General features: G+C 47.5%; 1 protein-coding gene across 1 annotated transcript in view; it reads right to left on the bottom strand.

Moving 5' to 3' along the window:
• Positions 1–1,058: 1,058 nt before the first annotated feature.
• Positions 1,059–22,628, bottom strand: part of LOC119444649 (uncharacterized) — a 50,303-nt gene continuing 28,733 nt past the window's right edge. The window contains exons 4-8 of the mRNA XM_037709016.2: positions 20,621–20,784; positions 17,134–17,225; positions 11,509–11,667; positions 9,574–9,643; positions 1,059–2,054 (exon numbers count right to left, since the gene is read on the bottom strand). Of these exons, the coding sequence (XP_037564944.1) occupies positions 1,960–2,054; positions 9,574–9,643; positions 11,509–11,667; positions 17,134–17,225; positions 20,621–20,784 (580 nt within the window). The 3' untranslated portion in view covers positions 1,059–1,959. The remainder of the gene's footprint in view (positions 2,055–9,573; positions 9,644–11,508; positions 11,668–17,133; positions 17,226–20,620; positions 20,785–22,628) is intronic.

Genomic DNA, 22,628 nt, shown 5'->3' with positions numbered 1-22,628 from the left:
AGGGGGCTCTAAATATTTTATTTCTATGACGTTGCATTTCTGACCGAGCAGTAAATTAGCCGTATTGCCCTAAACGCACAGTTCACATGAGCTATATGCACAGTTCCTTTTGAGAAAATGATGACTAGAAGGATGCCTAGAAATCACTATCCGTGCTAGATTATGCGCAAGGATGCAGTGCAAGTGCTCGCAGAACTCGAAAGAGGATTTGGTTAGAGTGTCCATCATTGCTCAACAACAATAAATTAATTATAGATTATGAATCCTGCTTTGTATCTGATGCGCTAATCTATTCGACATACTCGAAACCCATATCAATATTCAACGACAGGATATTTCACGCTTACGGACAAATATAGGTATTTAATTTTTCTAGGAAACTATAATTATTGGAATTTGTTTCTGCAAGCACAAGAAACTCTTAGATTGACATTTGTTTGTGTTTGCACTTCTGTAAATTCCCTTTGTGACGTGCATGCCTGGAACCGTAGTAGGTTGTAAGGATATATAAAATACATAGATCTTCAGATTAAAATAGCCTAATACGATTGATTATTCGACACAGAAAGCGGGGCAACATGAGTAGTAGAGAAGCGGACAGAAAGAAAGGTTGGATTTGCAAGTGAGGTTTATTTTTAGAAAACAACCCACATAAACAGGGCTGTATGGGTCGAGCGTACGGGCGTAGACGCTATGTCCGTTCTACAGTAATTAACTCCAACCGCATTATTGTACTAAAATTATTCTATTCTGTTGCATTACGCCATCGTTGCTGGCTGTGTGAAAAAAAAGATAATAGATATTTGATTTCTAATCAAAAGAAGATTACCGCCAAAGCACCGGCCACTGAGTTGAATTTGTCAGCATTTGACAATGAAATATGTATTACTAGGGTAGAAAACTGGATATTTACCTTCCGGTTAATCTCCCTGCCTTTCGCATCTCATTTATCTCTCTTTTTACGAAAGTAGAGTACATTTGGAGAGCAAGTACAAGAGCCCATAAAGGCGACACCATGCCACCACCGACAACACTGTCAAAACGTTCAGAGAGCTACAAAGCCCTCGCGAGACAGCACGCACGTCTCGAAGAGCTAGTGTGCGATCAGTGACGAATGCGCATGTTCGAGTACGGAAACGTCCGAAAGCACCAGGTTAAGCTATTCGCTTTAAAAGAGGCTACAAAATCAATTCCGTTTTCATACAGGAGTACAAAAGACTGCTTTAGCTGTATGCGGACTCAATATATGTGTGCTGTCGAAGGATATTTTATTTTAAGCCTGCTTGGTGCCGTTCGTAGTTCATCCATATCGGTTGATGACGTAGTTTCGGTGAAACAGAAGTCTGCGGGAGACCTCGTGAAAAGCCGCTTCTCCGGCAAAGTTCAGGGGTTATAAGTGCCAAATTCAAAATCGGATTATGAGGCACGGCATATTAGAGTTTACTCTGGATTAATTTTGATCACCTGTGGTTCATTCACGTGCATCCAATACACGGTACACGTGCATTTCTTGCGTTCGGTCCAAATCAAATTGCGGCCGCCACGGCCGAAATCGAACCCGATAGTTCGAGCTCAGCCATAGAACGCCATAGTCACTGAGCATGCGGGGTGTACGTGCTTCATTATTCTGGCCGTACAGTAAAGAAATATTTTCCAGTGGTTGTAATTGCGTTATTTGCACGTAAAACGGTTGACCGCCATGGAGAACGAAGAATGTTCCGCAGAAAAGGATGAAAAAATCTGATACTGCCACAGAATCAGGCTTAATCAGAAGCCTCTCGAGAAATTTAACACTTCCTAAAGAAAAGAAGTCGATCACGTCATAGGCTGCCCCATCTAGTAGTGACAAAATAGATCTTATGGTTGGCTGACCAGAGGCTTCTGATCCAAGGTGAGTGACCAGTAAGTGTACAAAATTTGCATTCAAGATGTGCTAGGAAGTTTCGCAGGAGTCGGGTATTACTGAAGACACGGCGGTTCTGTATCCACTCGGTTCCCGAGACTGTCCTGGTGGATCACCATGCCTGGTTTGATGTCGCTGAGAGAGGCGCATCCTGAGAGTCGAGATCAAATTGAAAATCAGTCACTGTTGTCTCTCCATGATGATAAATATATATACAGGGCATGAGACACCTATGGCAAATATTGCACCCCACGAATTTTTACCTTCGATTTATCGCGGACTTTTCGGTTGCAAGAGAGTCTATACAGTTGCCAGTTCCCACCTAACGATGATTTAGATGGAATTCACCCTGGCAGGTTCTTCATGTAGTGTACACAATTCGGCGCGGGCACATCTTATGCAAGTGGTTACACGGCAGAGACTAGGCGCTTATGCTTGTTTGTGTCGGTTTTCGTTCGTGCTCTAGTTAATACATTTTTAGATAAAAGATCGTAGAAAAAGTACTGGGGGGGAGGTGGGGGTGTAGCGTAGCACGGACGTAGGTGAACAGTCGGCAGATTGGGCTATGGCGACCTGAACAGCAAGTACGTTATAAAACTTCATGAGCCATTCCACTCCGTGAAGGTGGATGAGCAGCGACGCTGTTGAGCACACGACACAGAGGTGACACAGCATTTTCAACAAAGGTACGAACATATTTATTGTGCTGATCGGTGGTCATCGTGACGATAGGCAGGCACACACATTCGCATATCACCTCTGTTAATAAATGCGTCCGTCACGTCAGACAGTGAATGGGTTATACCCGCTTAAGCAATGGCTCGAGCCATTGCCTAAGCGCGGCCTCCCAATTACGACGGCAGAAAAGAAGTGAAATTTTACGCTGTGATGATGAGTGGCAACGGCGACAGCTGTGGATGAAGACGACGACGCTCGAGCCATTGCTGATGATGATAGTTTTTGCACACAGATGCCACGAAACCCCGGATTTTAGCTATATAAAGCTTTGCTGTTATGATAACAGTGATGTGACTGAATTCGCTATCTTGTGCGCATGTCTTCCGTGTTTAAACCCATCGCACGTGTGCCGGTGAGCGATGCACCGTGCCTACATAAACCCTTGTTTTCTGTGCAATAAAGCAATCTTGCAACAGCTGCTACGGCGTCCACATCGGTTGTTAAAGTGGCGACGAGGCACGGTTACGCCCGTGCGGGGAGGGCGTTGCCGGCAAGATGGTCTTCGGCGTTCGTATAGGCGAATTTCACCTAAATGGTAACTCTTCATGGGAGGATTACGTCGAGCGTATAGCTTTATGCTGCGCTGCTAACAAGCTCACGGAAGACGCCGACAAGAGGGCAGTATTGCTGAGCTGCTGTGGGGAGGATACCTACTCCCTGATAGCTACCCTCGTAAAGCCTCTCCGAACACCGAACGCTAACTACCAGTCCATCGTAAAAGCCGCGAAGAACCACATCAACCCGAAGCCATCCGAGCTGTATTCAAGGTACGTTTTCTCGAAGCGAGAACAGCACGACGGCGAATCTGTCGCAGACTACGTTACAGCTTTACGTAAGCTACGCGAGAACTGCGGGTTCAACGACAGCCAGCTTCTTATTGATGTAATGCTGAGGGACCGGTTGGTTTTTGGAATTTCCGACAGCATGGTGCAGCAACGTTTGTTGGAATAGAAAGACCTGACTTTTAAGACAACCTACGATCTAGTAGTCACGGCAGAGGCTGCTGCAAAACATCAAAGGGTTATGGGCGGCCTGCGCCAGGACGTCCCAGCTCGAGGGAGTTTCTGCACGGTGACCCCGTGTATGTGCGGAACTTCTCTCGTGTTCCGAGGTGGCTGGCCGCACGGATACTGCGTCGCTTGGGCCACGTCATGTACCACGTACTGACTTCGGATGGTTCAGTACACCGACGTCATCGCAACTACGTGCGGAGAGCATGGGATGCTGTACCGATAGGTTATCACGCTAACCCCAGCTTCGAGCGACGGAAACTGCAGTTCAGAGATCGTCTATTCCAGAAGTTCGCAAGCATGCCGTAGGTGTACTCGTGTACGTCGACCAGTGCTTCGTTATGGCATTGACTACAAGGTGGGAAGGGATGTGATAACAGTGATGTGACTGAATTCGCTATCTTGTGAGCATGTCTTCCGTGTTTAAACCCATCGCACGTGTGCCGATAAGCGATGCACCGTGCCTACGTAAACCCTTGTTTTCTGTGCAATAAAGCAATCTTGCAACAGCTGCTACTGCGTCCACATCGGTTGTTACAACTGTAAACTTTATTACTCATGCCGCCTCAACCTCCTGTGACTTTTCATTTCTACTCTTTCCTTCTGCTCCTTACTTGAAAATGCAACAGCTAATCTAAGCAGAGCTACCCACAACTCTGCCTTCTTGCTATTTAGCTATCTGCTGTCTCCACATCGGCGATGACTTAGATGTGCTTTATTAGCGTTGAGCTACCGTATTGAAGCGCCTTGTGTAAGCATACCCTTAAGCATAGGTCGGCAGTGTGGGAGAAAACTCACTCACACTCGCTCACCACAAATTTTCCAGGCCCCGCACTCACTCACGTTCACGCTCACCTGCACTCACACTCACTGGCACTCATTCGCACACGCCCTCACCTACACTCACTGGCACTCACTCGCACTCGCACTCATCTGCACTCACACACACGGGCAAGCACTCGCACTCGCACTCACAGGCGCTCACTCGCACTCACGCTCACTCGCACTCGCCTCACACTCACTTCCACTCGCACTCTCCTGCACTCACTCGCACTCACCTCCACTCACACTAATTCGCATTTCCACTCACATTCACTGGCACTCACTCGCTCTCACCTCCACTCACAATCACTGGCACTCACCTTCCCTCACACTCACTGGCTCTCACTCACCTCCACTCACTGGCACTCACATCCACTTACACTTACTGGCAGTCACTTGCCGCACTCACTGGCACTCATCTCCACTCACTCACACTCACCTCCACTCACACTCACTGGCACACACTCGCACTCACCTCAACTCACTGGCACTCACCTCCACTGACACTGACTAGCGCTCACTCATTCGCACGCGCACTCACGCCTTTGAAATGAATTCGAGTGAGTGTGCCGGTCTATATCGCTCACAATTAGTGTATATTCAAAACGAAGCTTCCAATTTAGCACCTGTTATATCGGGAGTGCGCCAAGGCTGTACTCTCGGTCCAGTTTAGTTTTCAATACACATAAAGGATTTGCCTTCCTGATTACATAGAAACATCCGTCTATTCACTGGCTATTGTATTTCGTACCGCGAAATTACCCGCAGTGTGACACCATATACAAAAATTAGCGTAGCCTGCACTGGAGGCGCAATGCTAAAGAGACAGGGGAGCCTAGCTAATCCTGGCTTTTCGGCTAGGCTAAGCACTAACAAGCCGTCCCCAGAATTTCCCAGAATTTATTGATTTCCCAGAATTATTGACTCGGTATTGCATGGCTATCGATTGGCTATCGCAAGGTATTGGCCACGTATTTGGGCTATGCTAAGCACTACTAAATCATCCCCAGCATTTTCAGGAATTTATTGATTATTGATGGAGTAGCTAGTGATTAGCTATTGATTGGCTATCAATAATTGACTAAGCTTAAGTAGTCCCAACCATGCTTAGCTGACTTGGCCAGGCTCAGCTTCGCTAGTTCACAAGGGTATGCGCCATTGCGCTTGGACCCTTTCTGCATTACCGCCAGGATCGGCCCACATTTTTGTCCGCGACGAACGGACCAGCAGCCGGCTTAAACAGCTCCGCTGTTAAAATTCATCCTTTTCTTGGTGTCAGGAGTGGTAGATGATACTAAATTCCTAAAAATCTGCAACGCTAACAGTAAGTAAAAACAAACAGATATCTCATTTTACTTACATTATGAATGATCATTTCTAACTTGTGTATTTCAGCGTAAGTATTGAGGCATAATTTTAACACACGCTGTCCGATTGGAAAGCCATGTTAACAAAAAAACCTCAAGTGGAAATTAATGTATATGCTGAGCACTAAAGCGACTCTTCTTTCTGAGAAGACGCCTTCGTCCAGCGGCCCCCAGATGCAAATCTGCTGGCGTATAAAATGCTTGTTCGACCAGTGCTTGTATACGCCAATATTGTTTGGTTTCCGTACACAAAAGAACTCATTGCAAAACTGCAGGGGGTGCAGAGGAAGGCAATAAGGCTCTTTTTTAATTACTAAAAGTTCACGGATTCATTGGCTGAATTGTTAAAGAGAGCTGGTTTATTAACACTGCAAGGTAGGGCAAAACTAGCATGACTAAAGTTTTTGTTTCAATTTATTCATGGTGTTATGTAGCGCCCTCCTATACGAGTGTGTGTGCGTGAATATATGTGCATAAAAAGTAGTGCAAAACTTTTGGGATGGTTCGGGAGGTGAACCCCCCCCCCCCTCTCATTCAGCCCTCGCTCTTGCTACGTCAACGATCACCGGCAAAGTACTTGGTCGAGTTCCAGCCGCGTGCATGTCAGCCTGAGTCACCAAGATGGATAATTGCTTTGTTTCTCAGTGGGCCATAGTAATGACGAAGAGATGAATCGTGGCGCTGCTGCAGCTGGGCGACTTCAGTGACAAAGGCGAATACCCAAATCTCGCTTTGCCGACAATCAACGCTGGTAACTTCACTATTGTTAATAAATACCGTTACAGCCCCAACCTTTACCTGCCTATCTATCTGCCTGACTGTCCGTATACTTATTCACCCACTTAACGCCGAAACGCGCGCGCGCGCACGCGCACACACACACACACACACACACACACACACACACACACACACACACACACACACACACACACACACACACACACACACACACACACACACACACACACACACACACACACACACACACACACACACACACACACACACACACACACACACACACACACACACACACACACACACACACGCGGGAGAACAAAACGGTATCTATCATTGCATCTTCGATTTTTCTCATTATGCGAGCGTGCGTGTCTGTTACTTTGGGCTAGCGTAGCTAGTCCCTCTTCCGCTCTACCTGTTTATCGGAGCCTGTACGTGTGTGTACGTTTAAGAGCGAGGGAGAAAAAAAATGAGGACCCATTCCACCCACTGAAGGCGGATGACCAGCGAAGCTGTAGCAAATCACACAGGATTAGGCGTCTTCACTCAATGGAAGTCATGGGAAAATTTGCCGGTCATGACTTTGATATGTCTGCCATGAGCGTTCGAGCACATTCATATTCTCAGGCGTATTAAAAAATGTTTCAGTTTCGCTCGAAAGGCAAAGCCTCGATTGCGATAACAATGGAAGTTTTATCGGTCGTATAAACTTGTATGCATTCCTTACTAACTAAATTAACGATCACGGTGTAACGCGTGCACAGGTAAACATGGGCACATCTCGCTCGATGACCGCGGAAACTCGCTTTCAGAAAGCTGGAGTGAGGAGGCGCGGGAAAGCCGCGAACGAATTGACCTTCGTGCCGCCTCTCGCTTCAACGCGAAGTAAACGTCCAAAACACACCGCATACGAAGTTACCGGCACTAGTCGATCTTTTTGCACGTCGTAAATCGCTTTGAAGACGAGGCCCGCGTGGGCGCGCTTTTTTTTCATGTCACAGATCGCTTTCAAGATATGTATACGGCGCCCACGCGGCTGCCTCCGGAGTAAGACGAGACCCCCCTTGTGCCTCGCACACGCCAGAAGAAGTGCGCCTTCTTCCCACGCGCGAGAGATTGAGCAGCAAGCGTCGGTTGACCCTCGCAAGCTTTCACTCGCACATAAAGCGTACCACCGGCACGGGGCGACGATCTTACCGTCTTTGGACTTGATACGGCACCTCACAGCGACATCCATGACCACGGAAGAAGTGCGCTTAGAGTGTCCATATAATTGCTATCGCAATATAATGTAACCGCCCACTTCACTATACATTGTCTCACTCATGCCTGAACCTTGGATTATTACGACCGTATTGAGTGTTTCTATCTTCGTGTGCACAATCTTCTAGCGCGATAAGTCATCAGCGTGAGTTAGCTTGTACACACAAAGTACTTCCATTTTTCCGCAAGCAAGATGAACCGATATCACGGCTGCTTATCGTTCAAGCATTCACCACGTTCACGCTCACTTCCGCTCTCAAGCACTCGCTCATGTTCACACTCACCTGCACTACCACTCATTCAGGCTCGCACTCACCTGCTCTCAAACTCACTCACGTCCACACTCACCTCCACTCAGTCGCAGCACTCACCGCGTTCACACTCACCTCCACTCACACTCACTACTCACGTTCACACTCACCTGCACTCGCACTCACAGGCACTCACTCACGTTCACACTCACTGGCACTCACCGCACTCACTTCCACTCACTGGCCGTCACTCGCACTCACCTCCACTCACACTCACTGGCACTCACTCACACTCACTTCCACTCACACTCAATGGCACACACTCGCACTCACCTCCACTCACACTCACTGGTACTCACTTGCACTCGCACTCACCTGCACTCACTGGCACTCACTCGCACTCGCACTCACCTTCACTCACACTCACAGGCACTCACTCACACTCGCACTCACTTCCACTCACACTCACTGGCACTCACTCCCACTCGCACTCACCTGCACTCACACTCACTGGCACTCACTTGCACTCGCACTCACCTGCAGTCACACTCACTCGCACTCGCACTCACCTGCACTCACACTCACAGGCACTCACTCGCACTCGCACTAACCTGCACTCACACTCACTGGCACTCACTCACACTCGCACTCACTTCCACTCACACTCACTGGCACTCACTACCACTCGCACTCACACTCACTGGCACTCACTCCCACTCGCACTCACCTGCACTCACACTCACTGGCACTCACTTGCACTCGCACTCACCTGCAGTCACACTCACTCGCACTCGCACTCACCTGCACTCACACTCACTGGCACTCACTCCCACTCGCACTCACCTACACTCACACTCACTGGCACTCACTCGCACTCGCACTCACCTGCACTCACACTCACTGGCACTCACTCGCACTCACTCGCACTCACCTGCACTCACACTCACTGGCACTCACTCCCACTCGCACTCACCTGCACTCACACTCACTGGCACTCACTCCCACTCGCACTCACCTGCACTCACACTCACTGGCACTCACTCGCACTCACGCCTTTGAAATGAGTGAGTGTGAGTGGGTGCACTCATGAGTGAGTGCCCCGACCTATGCCCATAAGTAACTTAAGCACCAACTTGAAGTACAAGCATGCTGTGAATCATTGTCTTAAACACAAGCAGCGATTAATGAAATATGTTGGTTCGGCTGACCCAGCATGAATTTTCTCAAGCGAGGGAATGTTAAAGATGAACTGGCAACGTTTTAAGCACTTTCATGCGAAAATCAGCCTCGCAAACCCTAGCGTATGATATCTGCCCCAATTTGTCCAAAATTGGATGATCATGATCATCTCTATGATAAGTAATTGCCAGCAAGAACGTCCCCTCCTCCCCCCACAGTGGCCGCACAGAATGCTTTGGAAATGAATATCAGTTACCAGTTAAAATATTTCACATAAGCAAGCGAATACCACTTGCCCATTAGTGCCAGTGCTCGCTCAAGCTCCGTCCTGAAGATATTCAACACTTTATTGACTCCATTTTCACCCTGTTAAGAAGCAAAAGGAACAGTGAAAATAGCCGTGTCGGAAGTTTCATACATATGAAAATGACATGAAATGGTATGTTCTAATGCACCGGTTGTAATCAGCAATAATTAGGTGTTTATCATGTCGCAATAAATAAATGAATAATAATAATTTCCCAACCTATATTTCATGAACTAATGTAACTACGTGCGCAGCTGATTGACAGAGTCATCGTACGCTCGCGTCTGATAATTGAGTGGAGCACACTACATTAGGCATTATTTGAAATGTTCCACTAAATTGTTTCGAAGCGAGTCAACCCTCGCTCAAGGACATAAAAGCTAAATATTGCGTTCAAGTCTCCTTACAAAACTACGTCATCTTTGTTGAGAATTGAAAGTGGTGAATTGGGAACGAATTAGTAGAATCACTATACATGGCCTTTGTCATATTCAGGTTTCGTTTTATACTAAACAAAGAAATACATCGGAGTGGTTAGTTTGAGGTTTTATCATGTTGCTATAATGAATTGACACCAAGTACTTATATGGTAAATTTATAATCACTGATGATACTATAGCAGAAAGTGCTTAGTTAAAAAAACCTGCGTAACCATACAGCTGATCTGGACCTCCCCTTCAAAGTAAATAAATAATGCTTCCGTTGGCATTACGCATGCATTACCTTGCATTGGTGGTAAATAACATCATCTTAAACCCAAGTTATTTTATAAGCAATATGCTTGTTAAACGCCACCTCTCTTCAAATAGGAATTGAAATAATTCTTCTCGGAAAAGGAAATAAAACATACAGCTTGCAGGTGCGAAATTAATTTTTCAACTCTTGTGGGGAATTTATAACAAAACTTGTAGAATTAGAAACTATTTCTCGCCAGAAGCATAACATATTTGCTTTTATGGATATGTGAATTTTCATTTATTATGTCTTTAATAGAATGTTAACCTTACGGCTCTATTATTTTATACCATAAAGTGTGTTATTATGATTATGATGTATACATCTGCCTTCTGTCGATTGTTTTGTGTAGTAAAAGATGTACGTTATTATTGCATAGTTAGAAGTTAACAAATTGGTGCATAGTTTTCTATTTCCTCGTAGAATTTTTTTAGAAGTTTGGCAACTTCTTATGAAATGGTTAGATGCACTTTCTTTATTACTGTCGCTTCGTGTTTTAATTTTTTAGGGATTCATAGCTATCACATGGCTAAGGATCTTTCTTTCTTTTTTTGTATTAAAAATGCTGCACATATGGATACACAAAAAATTACTGAATTGACAAAAGTTACTTACAATTTTGGTGAAATACTGAACGCCGCTGATAGGGTTTATAATCACAAATGCTGGCAGCGTGTACTGTAACATGCAACATTTCTTATGGTCTCCTAAGTTTACCAATCCAGATGTCTACAGATTTTTCTGAGCGGGTGACGGAAGCCTGTACCATATATAGTTGGAGACTTCTCTGAGGGGTTTACGTCCTGCAGCGGTGACAAACAGGCTCGCGGTGTACGCACCATTTACTTTAAAATAATGTTAGAATGCGAAATTTAGTATTTGCTTTTGTAAAGGGGCGTCACGAATAGTGAGAGATATGTACTCAGGCATGGTGACTTTTCTAAAGTTGTCTCGCATTCACGCTCTGTGCTCCCGAAACGCACTGTGTCACCAGAATGTAGAGCCCGCCGCTGGCGTCACCGACTTGCGCACGTTAGAATTAGAAGCAAGCTCGGTGCAGACGGCTGTTGGCGAGCGCAGCGCTTCAATGCACAGGGGTCACCGTTATGTTGGCCACGAGAGCGGCGGCATTTGCACAATTTTCAACAAACCGTACAGTAAGAAATGGAGCGGAAGAACAAGTACACACGCTGTAAGCGAGACCCCAGATGATGGGTCTGCCGATGAAGACTGCGCGAGCGCCCATCGCCAGTGCCTTGACGACGTCGGTGCCCCTGCGAACTCCACCGTCCATGTATACTTCGCAGCGGCCTCGGACAGCGCGAACAATGGTGGCTAGGACCTCGATCTGAAAATGAAGTCAGTAACCAAAGTGATAACGCCACTAGGTAAGACAGTAGTGCATCATTTGAAAGCAAACGGTGCCACAAGACAATTTGTGAGTCAGCTTTCACGAATTAAACGTTTCAAGCGGTAATCAGCCCACTTTCGTTCGTTTTCTCGTTTTGACCCAATATTTTTTTTTGCCGCTGATTGCTTTCAAACCCATTTTGAATAGGAGCACCGTCTTTGCATCAATGAAGGCTATTGTGCTTGAATTCTTGATTTGCGAAGAAACTGTATTGGCAACGCAGGTTGAGGAAGCCGCAAGGCTCTTAAAAAGGCATAGCCGGGCGTAACGCACACGGGAATACGGGACGAGAGAAAAATGTCGCAGTGTCGCCCGAAAGGCGAAGCCTCGATTGCGATAGCAAATTAGTATACAGCTATACGAAGTAAGCATTGTACATTTATGTGCCGTATAAACTTGGAAGCATTCGCTTACTAATTTAGCAAGCGTGTTGTCCGCGCACAGGACATGAACACATCACACTCGATGACCGCGGACACTCGCTGTCAAAACGCTGGCGTGAGGAAGCGCGGCTGCAGCGAGAGAAGTGACAATTGTGTCCATTGCTTTTGCACGCAGTTGGTGCCGAGTAAAACACCCCCCCCCCCCTCGCTCTCCCGCGCTGCCTCCCCGCTTTCCTCCCTGCGCGCGCGAGATGGAGCCGTGATTGTCGGTTACCCTTGAGCGCGGCCGCGAAATGCGTAGTTGCTGCTGGAGAACCACGGGGCCTCCTTCCCTCCCCCCAACGGCCTTTCGCGCTACTGAAGACGGCGCGTTTCTCGGCAGCTTGCCGCTCTTGAGCGCGCTAGATTGAGCTGCGATCGTCGGCTCCACTCGCCTGTTTTCACGGGCACATACAGCATACGGCGCGCGGCGATGGTGTTATCACCCTTGTACTTTATACGGGACATCACGCCAACGGTAAAAATGCGTTTGGAGTGTCCATATAATTGCTATCGCAATAATAAGGCATGGACACGAGCGCTAACTTTCAGCTAAGGTTAGTTCAGAAATGTATCGTTTCTACCACCGTCCTTTCATTCTACCACCATCTTTCGTACGTATTTTATCCGTTTTCTTGCTCTTTAATTTGGTTTTAGTGATACCTGTGTACGTATACAACGACCAGCCGCGTCGCAATAAACCTTAGTTGAAAGTTAACACTAGTGTCCGTTCCTTCTTTCTTTTTTTTCATCTTTTATTCCCGTTTGCATGACACCCAGCTATAGGCTCATACCAATTCCTTTGTAACAGGAATCTTGTCTCTACCATATCTTCGGTTCTTGGCGGAAACGGCATGAGATGAAAAAACACAACCTATACATAATCAAACGTCAGGAGGGCCACGGCCGCTGGATGCGCTCATCAGGATTCTGAAAACGATAATGTGCCGTTCTTTAGAGGTAGGTAAAAGAACCCCAGGTAGCAATTCGTAGCCCTTCACTACGGCGCTTGCTAAAGGCCAACTGCCACAAATGTCGGAGTGCGTAAAAAATGTGGAGGACGCTTAAGCTTCGCCTTTAAGAGTGGAGCACGATATCATTCAAACTTACCTGACTGTTTGTCGGGCTTCCCAGCAATTGCAGGTTTCTTTTTAGTGCGATAGCGTTAAAGGCCCAGTGCTGCAGAATATGCGGGGCTGACGTCGGCGTCCGCGTCCAAGAAAATAATCCCGAACCACCGCGGCCACGCAGGCCTTCCGCGTGGCGCAGGGGCGCTGGTGAACTAATAGAATTTAACTAATCGCATTTCTCAAAGTGAAGTGCGTCAGAAAAATTGTAAAGTACAACGTACGACGTAACCACAACCTACAGACGTGATAGCGTCGGATTTTAATTTTGAATATACGAGAAAACTTAATTCTGTTACGCCGAAACTCAAACACGAGCCCCTTTTCCAGCATTTCCACCACGCATACAGCGGCGTACCGCCGTTTGCTCCTTGCAAAAATACCATCCAGATGGCGCTCAGCCTCCTCGCCAGCCTTTACGGCAGCCGCATGCGGAGGCGATGTTGGAGAAAAGAAAGCTGCAGTTGCCGGGAAGCCTGATAAGCAGCCAGGGATCTTTGATTGCGATCGCGTTCCACTCTTAAAGGCAAAGCTTAAATGTTCTCCAAATTTTTTCTGCATCTTCGCCTGGGAGGAGGAGGAGGAAATAAACTTTATTGAAGACAAGGGGAGGGGTAGGGGGCAGCCGAGATCAGGCAGAGCGGGCTAGGGTGGCGTCCAGCTGGCCGCGACCTTCGCCACCCAGTTCGCCAGCCTGGCTTGGGTTTGAGGGTTAGTAGATTTTAGTATGGAGTCCCAAGCCTCCTGTGAGGGAGCTTGCCGCAGGAGATTTCTTGGGGGAGGATTATTCCTGCAACCCCATAGAATATGATGCTGATCGGCTGGATCTGTGTCGCAATATTTACATTTTGAATAATAGTTGCCTTTGGATATATAAGATAGAATTTTGGGGGAGATAACAGTTCCTGTTGGCGCTGTAATGCAGTGATCTGGACTTGTTGGTATGACATCGGGAGGCTTATAGCGCATGAAAAGACAAGGACGAATGAAGAGGTGACACACACAGGCGCCTGTTGGCGCACTGCGGAGATACGTGGCTTGCATTCTACTAAGGGAAGAAAGAATTCGGTGGTGGATATATCCGCCGGTCTTCCCTGTAAGCGGTGACAATTTCATTGTAGCTGTGACTGGGTGTCGTTCTACCTGGTAGCGGTCCCGGACGTGCCTCCACCTCCCGGTTAATTATTCTTGCCATTCTGGGCCATTTCTTTCCCGCAATTCCCAGAGTAGGCGGGCATCCAGATAAGCGTGACCTTTACAGCCGGTTCGCTCAGTATTTCGGAGGCTCGTGGGCCTACCGAACCTTGCATGTAAATTATAATAGCTGACATGGAGTCCGATATTATGAAGCTGTATCGCGATGCTGCTATACCAAGCGCAATCGCGGCTTCCTCGGCTTCGTGAATGGAGCCTGCGGTTATTTTACGTGAGCTCACTGTTTGGCGTTCGTTTTCACTGGGCCTCTTCGATTATCCGTCTCTGACACTCCCGGACTGTCCGAGAAGCTGCACAGGCAACGCTCATTGGCTGAAAGCACTGCTTCGGACAGTACGGGACTGTCAGGGACGGATAATCGAAGAGGCCCACTGTCTGGATGACGTTCTTGCAAGGACCTCCGACTGGGGCACGCCACTGTATGAATGGTAGAAATGCAGGGAAAGGGGTTTGTGTTGGAGTTTCCGCGTAACAGAATCATGATTTCTCGCATATTCAAATTACAGTCCGACGCTATCGTGCCTATAGGTTGTGTTTAAGTCGTACTTTACAACTTTTCTTATGCATTTTACTTTGAGAAATTCAATTATTTAACCAGCGCTTCTGCGGCACGCGGAGGGCTTGCGTGGTCGGCGTGGTTTGGGCTGACTTTCTTGGCCGGAAAACGCCGCCGACCCCGTCACGAGATTTGTCGTGACGCGGGGTCCTTAACGCTATCGCGTTAAGAAGCCTAGTTCAAGATCATGTATGTATACGTAGAGCCTCTCTCTGCCCAACATTTGAAGTCAAAATACGGGCGGAAGCGCAACGAACGAAAAGCTCGAAAAACTGAGATTTTTTGATATATAAATTAAAAATGTCACAGTTTCGCCCTAAGGGCGAAGCAATGAATGCGATAGCAACACAGCAATGTCATACGAAGTAAGGTGAGCGGCTTTGGTAGCAATGTGAATTGTAGTAAACATGAGCTGATTAAGTAAGCAGGTGTGCTGCGCCGTAAGTAGACCGACATGAAGAGAGACTCGATGACCACGAGAAGGCGCTTGTGAAACGGTGGTGTTGATGAGAAGCGCTTCCCGTGGGCAGCGCGTGCGAAGGGACACACCTGTAGCGCTGCACTGCCGATCCGGGCAGGCATTGCATGTGTAGCGTGCGTTGGAAAATGTGGCCCGACTATTACTAACTGAATGAACAAGTGTGGTGTGAGCGTGCACAAACAAACACGAATAGATCACACTGAATGACTGCAGACAACGACTGTCAAAACGCTGGCAGCAAGCATACGCCGCAGCGGGCGAAGGTACGTGCGGTCTATCGCTTCAACGGAAACTGAGCGGTGAATGCACGGCGCATAAAGGTCAGAGCCGTGTGGAGATAAGAGACGGTGCGGACGAGCGACGAGCGCGGTTGTTGTCAGAGTAGAAGTGCGCCCCCCCCCCCCCCCCCCCACCGCTCCCTCCGGCGCTGGCTTCCTGCTTCCTTGCTTGCGCGTGGGAGATGAGTGCGTTCGCTCTCCGTGATAGCGCGCGTCCCCGCACGCTTCCGCTCGGGCATACGGCGCGCGGTGAAGATTTTATCTATAGGGAACCTGACGGCAACGGCGACGACGACGCCGACGGCAGAAATCCGGTTGAAGTGTCCATATAATTGCTATCGCAATAAAAAGAAAGAAACGCTCTCATTACCCTTCGCCGGAAGTGACTCAAGGCCTAAAATGCGCGGCTTTTTGGCGTGACCACCGAGATTAGGTGGTGCCCGCTGCGGTCCGCGGCCCGCTGAAATACCTCGGAGGCAATGTGCTGGCACTTACATCCTAGTCGCTATACACCGGCTGCACGTGCCGTCTGCTTAGGGGCTGTCTAGAGGCTAGTAATGAGAAAATTCTAGAATTACCATTCTTGCGAAATTGCCAATATTAGACAGTTTTAGTATTGCGGAAATGGCACCACGCTAAACGCAATAAAATAGCGGGGTCAGACTGCGCATGCTCAGAACGCTATTTCAGTTTTGCGGGTAGCGTGCGTCCGCTATTTTTCAAATATAGCGGAGACGCTAAACGCTCGCTAAGTTTTTAGCGTTGCAAACATGGTGGCACCCTCGGCCCGAGCGCTTGACATGCAGGCTCGTTTCAAGGCTTGGTGTGGATCCACACGGCTAGTTTGGTTGTCAAGCTGCTCAGTTTGCTGCTTTGACTATTCGCAGCTAGATGGTATTGCGCTTAGCGGCGCATCGTTGTCTTACGCTATACTAAAACTCTATCGAACAGCGTTCCGCAAAGATTTAGCGCGCGTAACACGCTAACGCTAACGCAAGCATTTTCCGCAATACTAAAAGTCTCTATTACTTCTGTGGTACATATTACTAATTTATAAACAATGTACCAAAAGTAAAATTTCCGTGGAGTTGTGGTGTTTAAGTACCTATGAGTCTGTTGCTTTAGGACGTTAAACTCACTTGAATCAGTGAAAGCGTTTACTGTCTTGAAAGGTACCGCCTACCAATAGCCTTACTACTAGGAAAGGCAAACACGGTCGTTTTATACTTTACACCGGCGGTTCGTAAAGCTGTTGCCTCGTCCTATAGGGTTCAATGAAAAAGGGGCACACTTCTGGTATAATGAAGACGCTGTTCAGAATTACCGTTGCAGGCACACCGTCGAGCTGGCGTCCACCATGATTGGAAACCAGTATCGCGGACGCCCCATGGTTTACAGCTTCACAGGCATCTTCAGCTGGGAAAAAAGAAAGAAAAGAAGAAAAAAGGAAAACAAAGAACTAAAAGAAAGGTGAAAAAGTTATAGAGTCAAAAGAAAAAAAAAAGAAAACACAGCATACAGCATAGCTGGGTTTGTAATAAGTTGTATTAGCGACTTGCTTTAACTTAAACGGCCACGAAGCCGTTGAGCGACCGCGTTGGGTGCAGCTGCTCGCTTATGGACGTCATTGCAATAACAAATGCGGCCGCTTTACCTGCTGTAGCAAGTTGTTGTAAAGATTGGTGAACCAAGTTTAAAATTAAGTTATGGTTTTTTTCGTGCCAAAGCCACGATCTGATTATGAGGCACTCCGGAATAATTTTGACCACATGGGAATTTTGAAGCGAAAGCGTCATTAAGCTACCTCGGGCCGCCGTCGGTAACTCAACAATTTTCGCCTTGAGAGCTAGAGGTGCCAAATCACAAGAGAGCATTAAAGCGCGTTTATAGACCGACGTTATCGTTGCTCACACTTTGTATTGCATTATTTACAAACTTATTCCTCGGATGTTTGAGTATGACCGCCCACAAACAAATATCATGAAACAAAACACCGGCAGCACATGCCTTTTATGTTAAAAATTTTCAAGCTAAATATTAGAAGTGTGAAAAAAAATTGGCAGTCACTTTAGCATACGCCAAAGAGAGTGAAGGCGAAAGCCTGCGCGCTCAAGTGACATTCATTAAATTACTTGACATTGTCCCTCTCATTCGAATGCATTGTTACTTTTGAAGCGAAAGCTTCATTACACAACCTCGGGCAGCCGTCGGCAACTCAACACTTTTCACCTTGAGAGCTAAAGGTCAAACCACAAGAGAGCATTAAGCCGCATTTATAGTCCGACGTTATCGGCACGCCGGCGAGCGTCATCAGGCGCCGGGCGCGTCGGAGCGCATTGGCCGCGCGTCCGGTTACGTTGGCGGCGCCAGTACGTCGAACCATCGGTCGCGCGTTCACGCTACGTCGACCTATATTTAGGCCTTTACGGAGCCCTGAAAGGAGACATATTTGCCGCCGTTGCCCGAGTAGAGTTGGGCCCGGCTGCGAGTTGCAACCAAGTCTCTCTACTTTGCTGATCACCGCAGTGTCTTCATCGGCATAAAAAATGATGAACAAACACTGTATTCATTGCAAACATGTATGTATATCATTGCGAAGCCACACCTCTGCCACAGCTCGACAATGGCCTAGCCAGGGCAGTGAAGCTTTGGTCAACCAGGGTTGACCAAAGCTAAACCACACCATTTCTTGCATTTTGCCCCCATCGAAATGCGGACGCCGTGGCCGGGATTTGATCCCGCGCCCGCGTGCTTTTTTTTTGTAGCAGTGCAACACGAAAGCCACTATGCAACCGCGGTGGATTTGCAAAGTTGTATGAATATCGGATGTGATTTTGCTTTTCGACCACATTCTGACGCGCCTGTGCACTTCTTAAGTATCGCTGTTCTTCAGCTTCTGCAAAGTGTTACCAGACGAAGCACCGTGCTTTTGTAAGGCGAGAAATTCGGTTTTTGACGCGAGTGCGTGTGCAATAATAGCAGCAACACGACGATGATGATATATATGATGGTTAGGGCGATGGCATCAGGCCTGAATTTTGTGCTTCAGCGAGTAAGCGTTATAACATGCACGGTTACGACATGGGCTGACACCTAAGGTGTTACAATGTCGCGCAGCGTCTACTCAACGCTAGCTGCTACGCGGGAACTACTAGGGAATGTGTACTGGGAAAGCAGCCACGAAGGAAGAATGGGGGAAACTGGCACGCTCGCGCTTTTTATAAACAACTTGTTGCCATGCGAGTTGACCCGAGTGAAATACCGTGGTAAAGTTGCCCGTTTTTCGCACGTTTCATTCCTCCGGCTGCGACCGAATGAAGACTAGCGCGCAAGGACGTGCGGGAGCGCAGCTCCCGCACGGTGTGAACGTGCCTTTACGCACGCGGCAATCGTCTAAATGAGTTAACTGGCAAAATGTTAGAGCAGTATGCGTACGCATGTGGCCTAATTAATACGTCTCAGACACAGAAGGGGCTGACGAATTTTATCATTTTGTAATTGTTTGTTCGGGCTAAAAAAAAAAGGCATGTGGCTTAACGTTTACAGCAGGGGGTTGCTGTTCAGGAAGACCAGAGCAAATGATGTCTCGCATTAAAAACGACAGCAGTATCAAGACTCGTGAACTAAAGTGGGAATTGTGGAAACGGAAATATTGTACTAGGCTTCCTTCGACTAAATATACACGGTAATGATACGCCCGCCCCTCTCTGTGTTCCCAGCAGTATCAGGTCACCACGATGAGTGAATGCGTATGACTGCACCTCTCTTTAGCATGAACATACCTAGTTCACATCGGTGCACGTGCAACCTTTGCAGATGGCGTTGTTCACGTCAGGCTGTATATGGCACTGGTGATTTATAATCGTCCGCGCCATCTTTGTATGTCAGAGAGTAGAAATTGCTCGATTCGTTTCGGTATTTTCAGAGATGCCGCTCGTATTTTTTTTCTATGACGCATAAACAAAGCTTTTGTAAGGATTCAATTGTCAGTGGACAGAGTTGGAATTAAAAAGAGCTAAGCACGTTTACATAAGCGGCACTCTGTCACGAGTGGCTGTTGCAGCATTTGCCCTCGGAAAAGACGTTACATTACCAAAGCGAACTCTGGATGAAATGGCAAAGCGCACTGGTAAGTTGAGAAAGTGAACGAGTGACGTCTACTAGTATTACTGATTATATGAAGAGCAAGAGCTCGACAAACTCGAAAGGGAAACAGCGCGAAAAAACACGACAAGAAGACAAGAAGGGAGACACACACCAGCTCGACAAACACTGGCTTGATTTTCAACCGAGAAAATGCGATGCGTGGCCATCGGGTAAATTTGAGCATTAGCTTGGAAACAAGCGCTTTAGAGGTACACTGAAGGGAAATAATAACCTAATTTAGGACGGAAGGCAACATGTCTGGAGGACCAACGAGGCAATTTAATCCGAAAGCGGAGGCTTGGTGAGGAAGCAAAAAAATATATATATACAAGACAGATGATGACACCGGTAAGCAGCTCTTGCACCACTTTTCATGGCAATATAAGTTGGTTCAGCATGCGCTAGATGCTAGCGCAACTGTTTATCCGTAAAAACATTATACTTCATCCCAGAATAGGTGACAATTCATTTGGCAGCTTTGACTGTTTTATTTTTCACGAATACGAGCCACATATCTCAAAATGCATTGAAATATATGATGTCACGGTGAACTCACAGGTCTCGCAGTTCGGGGGCGAAGTTCGAGAAGTGAGGCTTGACCGTCACTTACATCGCTAGCGCCACTGCCCGATAAAACAATTCAAGGGAATGCATTGCACGCTCACCCGTGAGAATTCCTTTGACAACCACAGGGAGCTTGGTGATGCTTCGTATCCAGGTGAGCACGTCCCATGTAAGCGACCTGTCAAATGACTGTCGCAGTCCTTCCAGGCAGGACTCCTTCAGGTCTTTCATGTGACTATAATTAGTCCCTTCAAAGTTCGCTAAGCTGAAAGAAAAAGACGCACAAGTGTTATTTTATTCTCAAAAGCATGGGAAGAGTTCTTTCTGCTTACTTGAATATTCTAATAAGGGCTGCAGAATACTATTTCCGTCTTCGTGAAATGGAAGAGGAAAGTCAATGGGGCTTCTGCATTGCCCAGGGGGCGCTGCAAAAATGGTGCTAAATAGCGCCCTCAATTCGAAACTGGGTAGTACCAAGCTCCGTCGTCTGCTTCGGAAAGCACGTTTACAATATGGACCCGCCACTTTCGGTTGTGTTGTACCACGGCTTGCAGCGAATATCGGGCACTGAAGATTTTTTCAGGGGTGGCACGCTGCGTAAAGGCAAGAAATTATGCAATGCCGAATACGTGTACGCCGTTCAAGAAATAAGCGGCGAAGTTTTAGCGAGGTGTCAGTCGCAAGTGAAGCGAGTCACGTACGAAGTTGAACTTCAGGTAAGGTTAGCACGCTGCTACATTCAGGCACACAAACGCGAGGAAATGCTTGCTATAAATTAATTCACAGCAGCGATAAGCAGACATCATGTACACGGAACTGCTCGAGCGCACGATCGTACGCGCCGCGACGGCACCGCTCCTTCAGCCTGCCGCGAAACGGCGGGCTTCCTGCAATATTTGTTGACTGTATGCTGCTAAACAAGTAGTCATGCCTGCGCTGTAGTAACGGCCATCTGTCCCTTTAGCAACTGATAAATAACTGATGCAATGCATATGAGCTCGCAGTAACGTACTACGGCCGAATTGCGCTGCAGCGCGAGCTCGTGCGCTGCTCGCTTGATGTAGCTTTTAATGACAGCGCTTGAACATCGATATGCTGTAATCAATACTGCAGCCTTGCTGCGCTGCCTCAACGTGCTGACTTCAGGTCACAGATGAGCACATTTAACTCTCAAACCTGTGCTGCTCGTAGTGGGGTAGTTAGTTATCAAGCGCGCCCGACGCTCCGCTTCGTGAGACCATGAAAGAAAACGGTAGAATCTGATGTTGGAATTCAGGCGTTCTTGTTCATGGCAGCCCACGATGCAGCAGTAACGACGGTGACGCTTTTTCGAGGCTGAGCTAGGTCTCTCCGGATCGGCGTCGCCGATGACTTCGGCTTCTAGCATTACGTCCCACGGCACACGGACAGTGCGTTTGTGTTAAACTATAGGCTGTGGCCAGGTCGCAGCGTGGTCGGCGTGGTCAGTGAGAAGTGACGAGCCTTTTCGCACTCGAAACTAGGCAGGAAAAAGTGCAAATTGACGCAAAACTCGGCTCGAAACGTACTTCTCCACAGCTAGGGCTCAGTACTACCCAAGCTGGTACTACCCAGATGACGTTTTTCGCCGCCACCAGGCACCGCTACTATACCTCAAACTCCAGCGCAAGAAGCCCATAGCTAACGCGGTATAAGTCCAGCTTATTATTATTGTTTGGCCGTGTAGTTCCGTGTCATTAAGAACCGCTTTCTGTGCGCTCCAAAACGTTATTGATTGTCACCAAACGCTACACTTTCGACGACACATCACAGCCTGTCCAAGAAACATAGCTTTTGCCTCGTGCTCGCAAACTACACAACCCATCCTGGAACTAGATTCAGGCATGGTGTTTCCTTTTCCGTAGTTTTCACCAGCATGCGCAGATTAATCGCGAAACGGGACGTGCTATCTAACCTCTTGGTCTCATCTAGCAATAACATTATGATAATAACGGAACATTGACTGACTATCGAAATTACTGATGCCGAATTCAACTTACCACATTTCCATCATTATCGAAATGATTGTGAAAGCGCGCCGGGAGGGCCTGTTCTCATGGTTGTTCACAATGAATTGTTATGTTTTTCTGT

Source organism: Dermacentor silvarum, chromosome 3 (assembly GCF_013339745.2).
Source record: "Dermacentor silvarum isolate Dsil-2018 chromosome 3, BIME_Dsil_1.4, whole genome shotgun sequence".
Lineage (NCBI taxonomy): Eukaryota > Metazoa > Arthropoda > Arachnida > Ixodida > Ixodidae > Dermacentor > Dermacentor silvarum.
The sequence above is the reverse complement of the archived record's forward strand: the minus strand, read 5'-3'. Positions and strand labels throughout refer to the sequence as shown.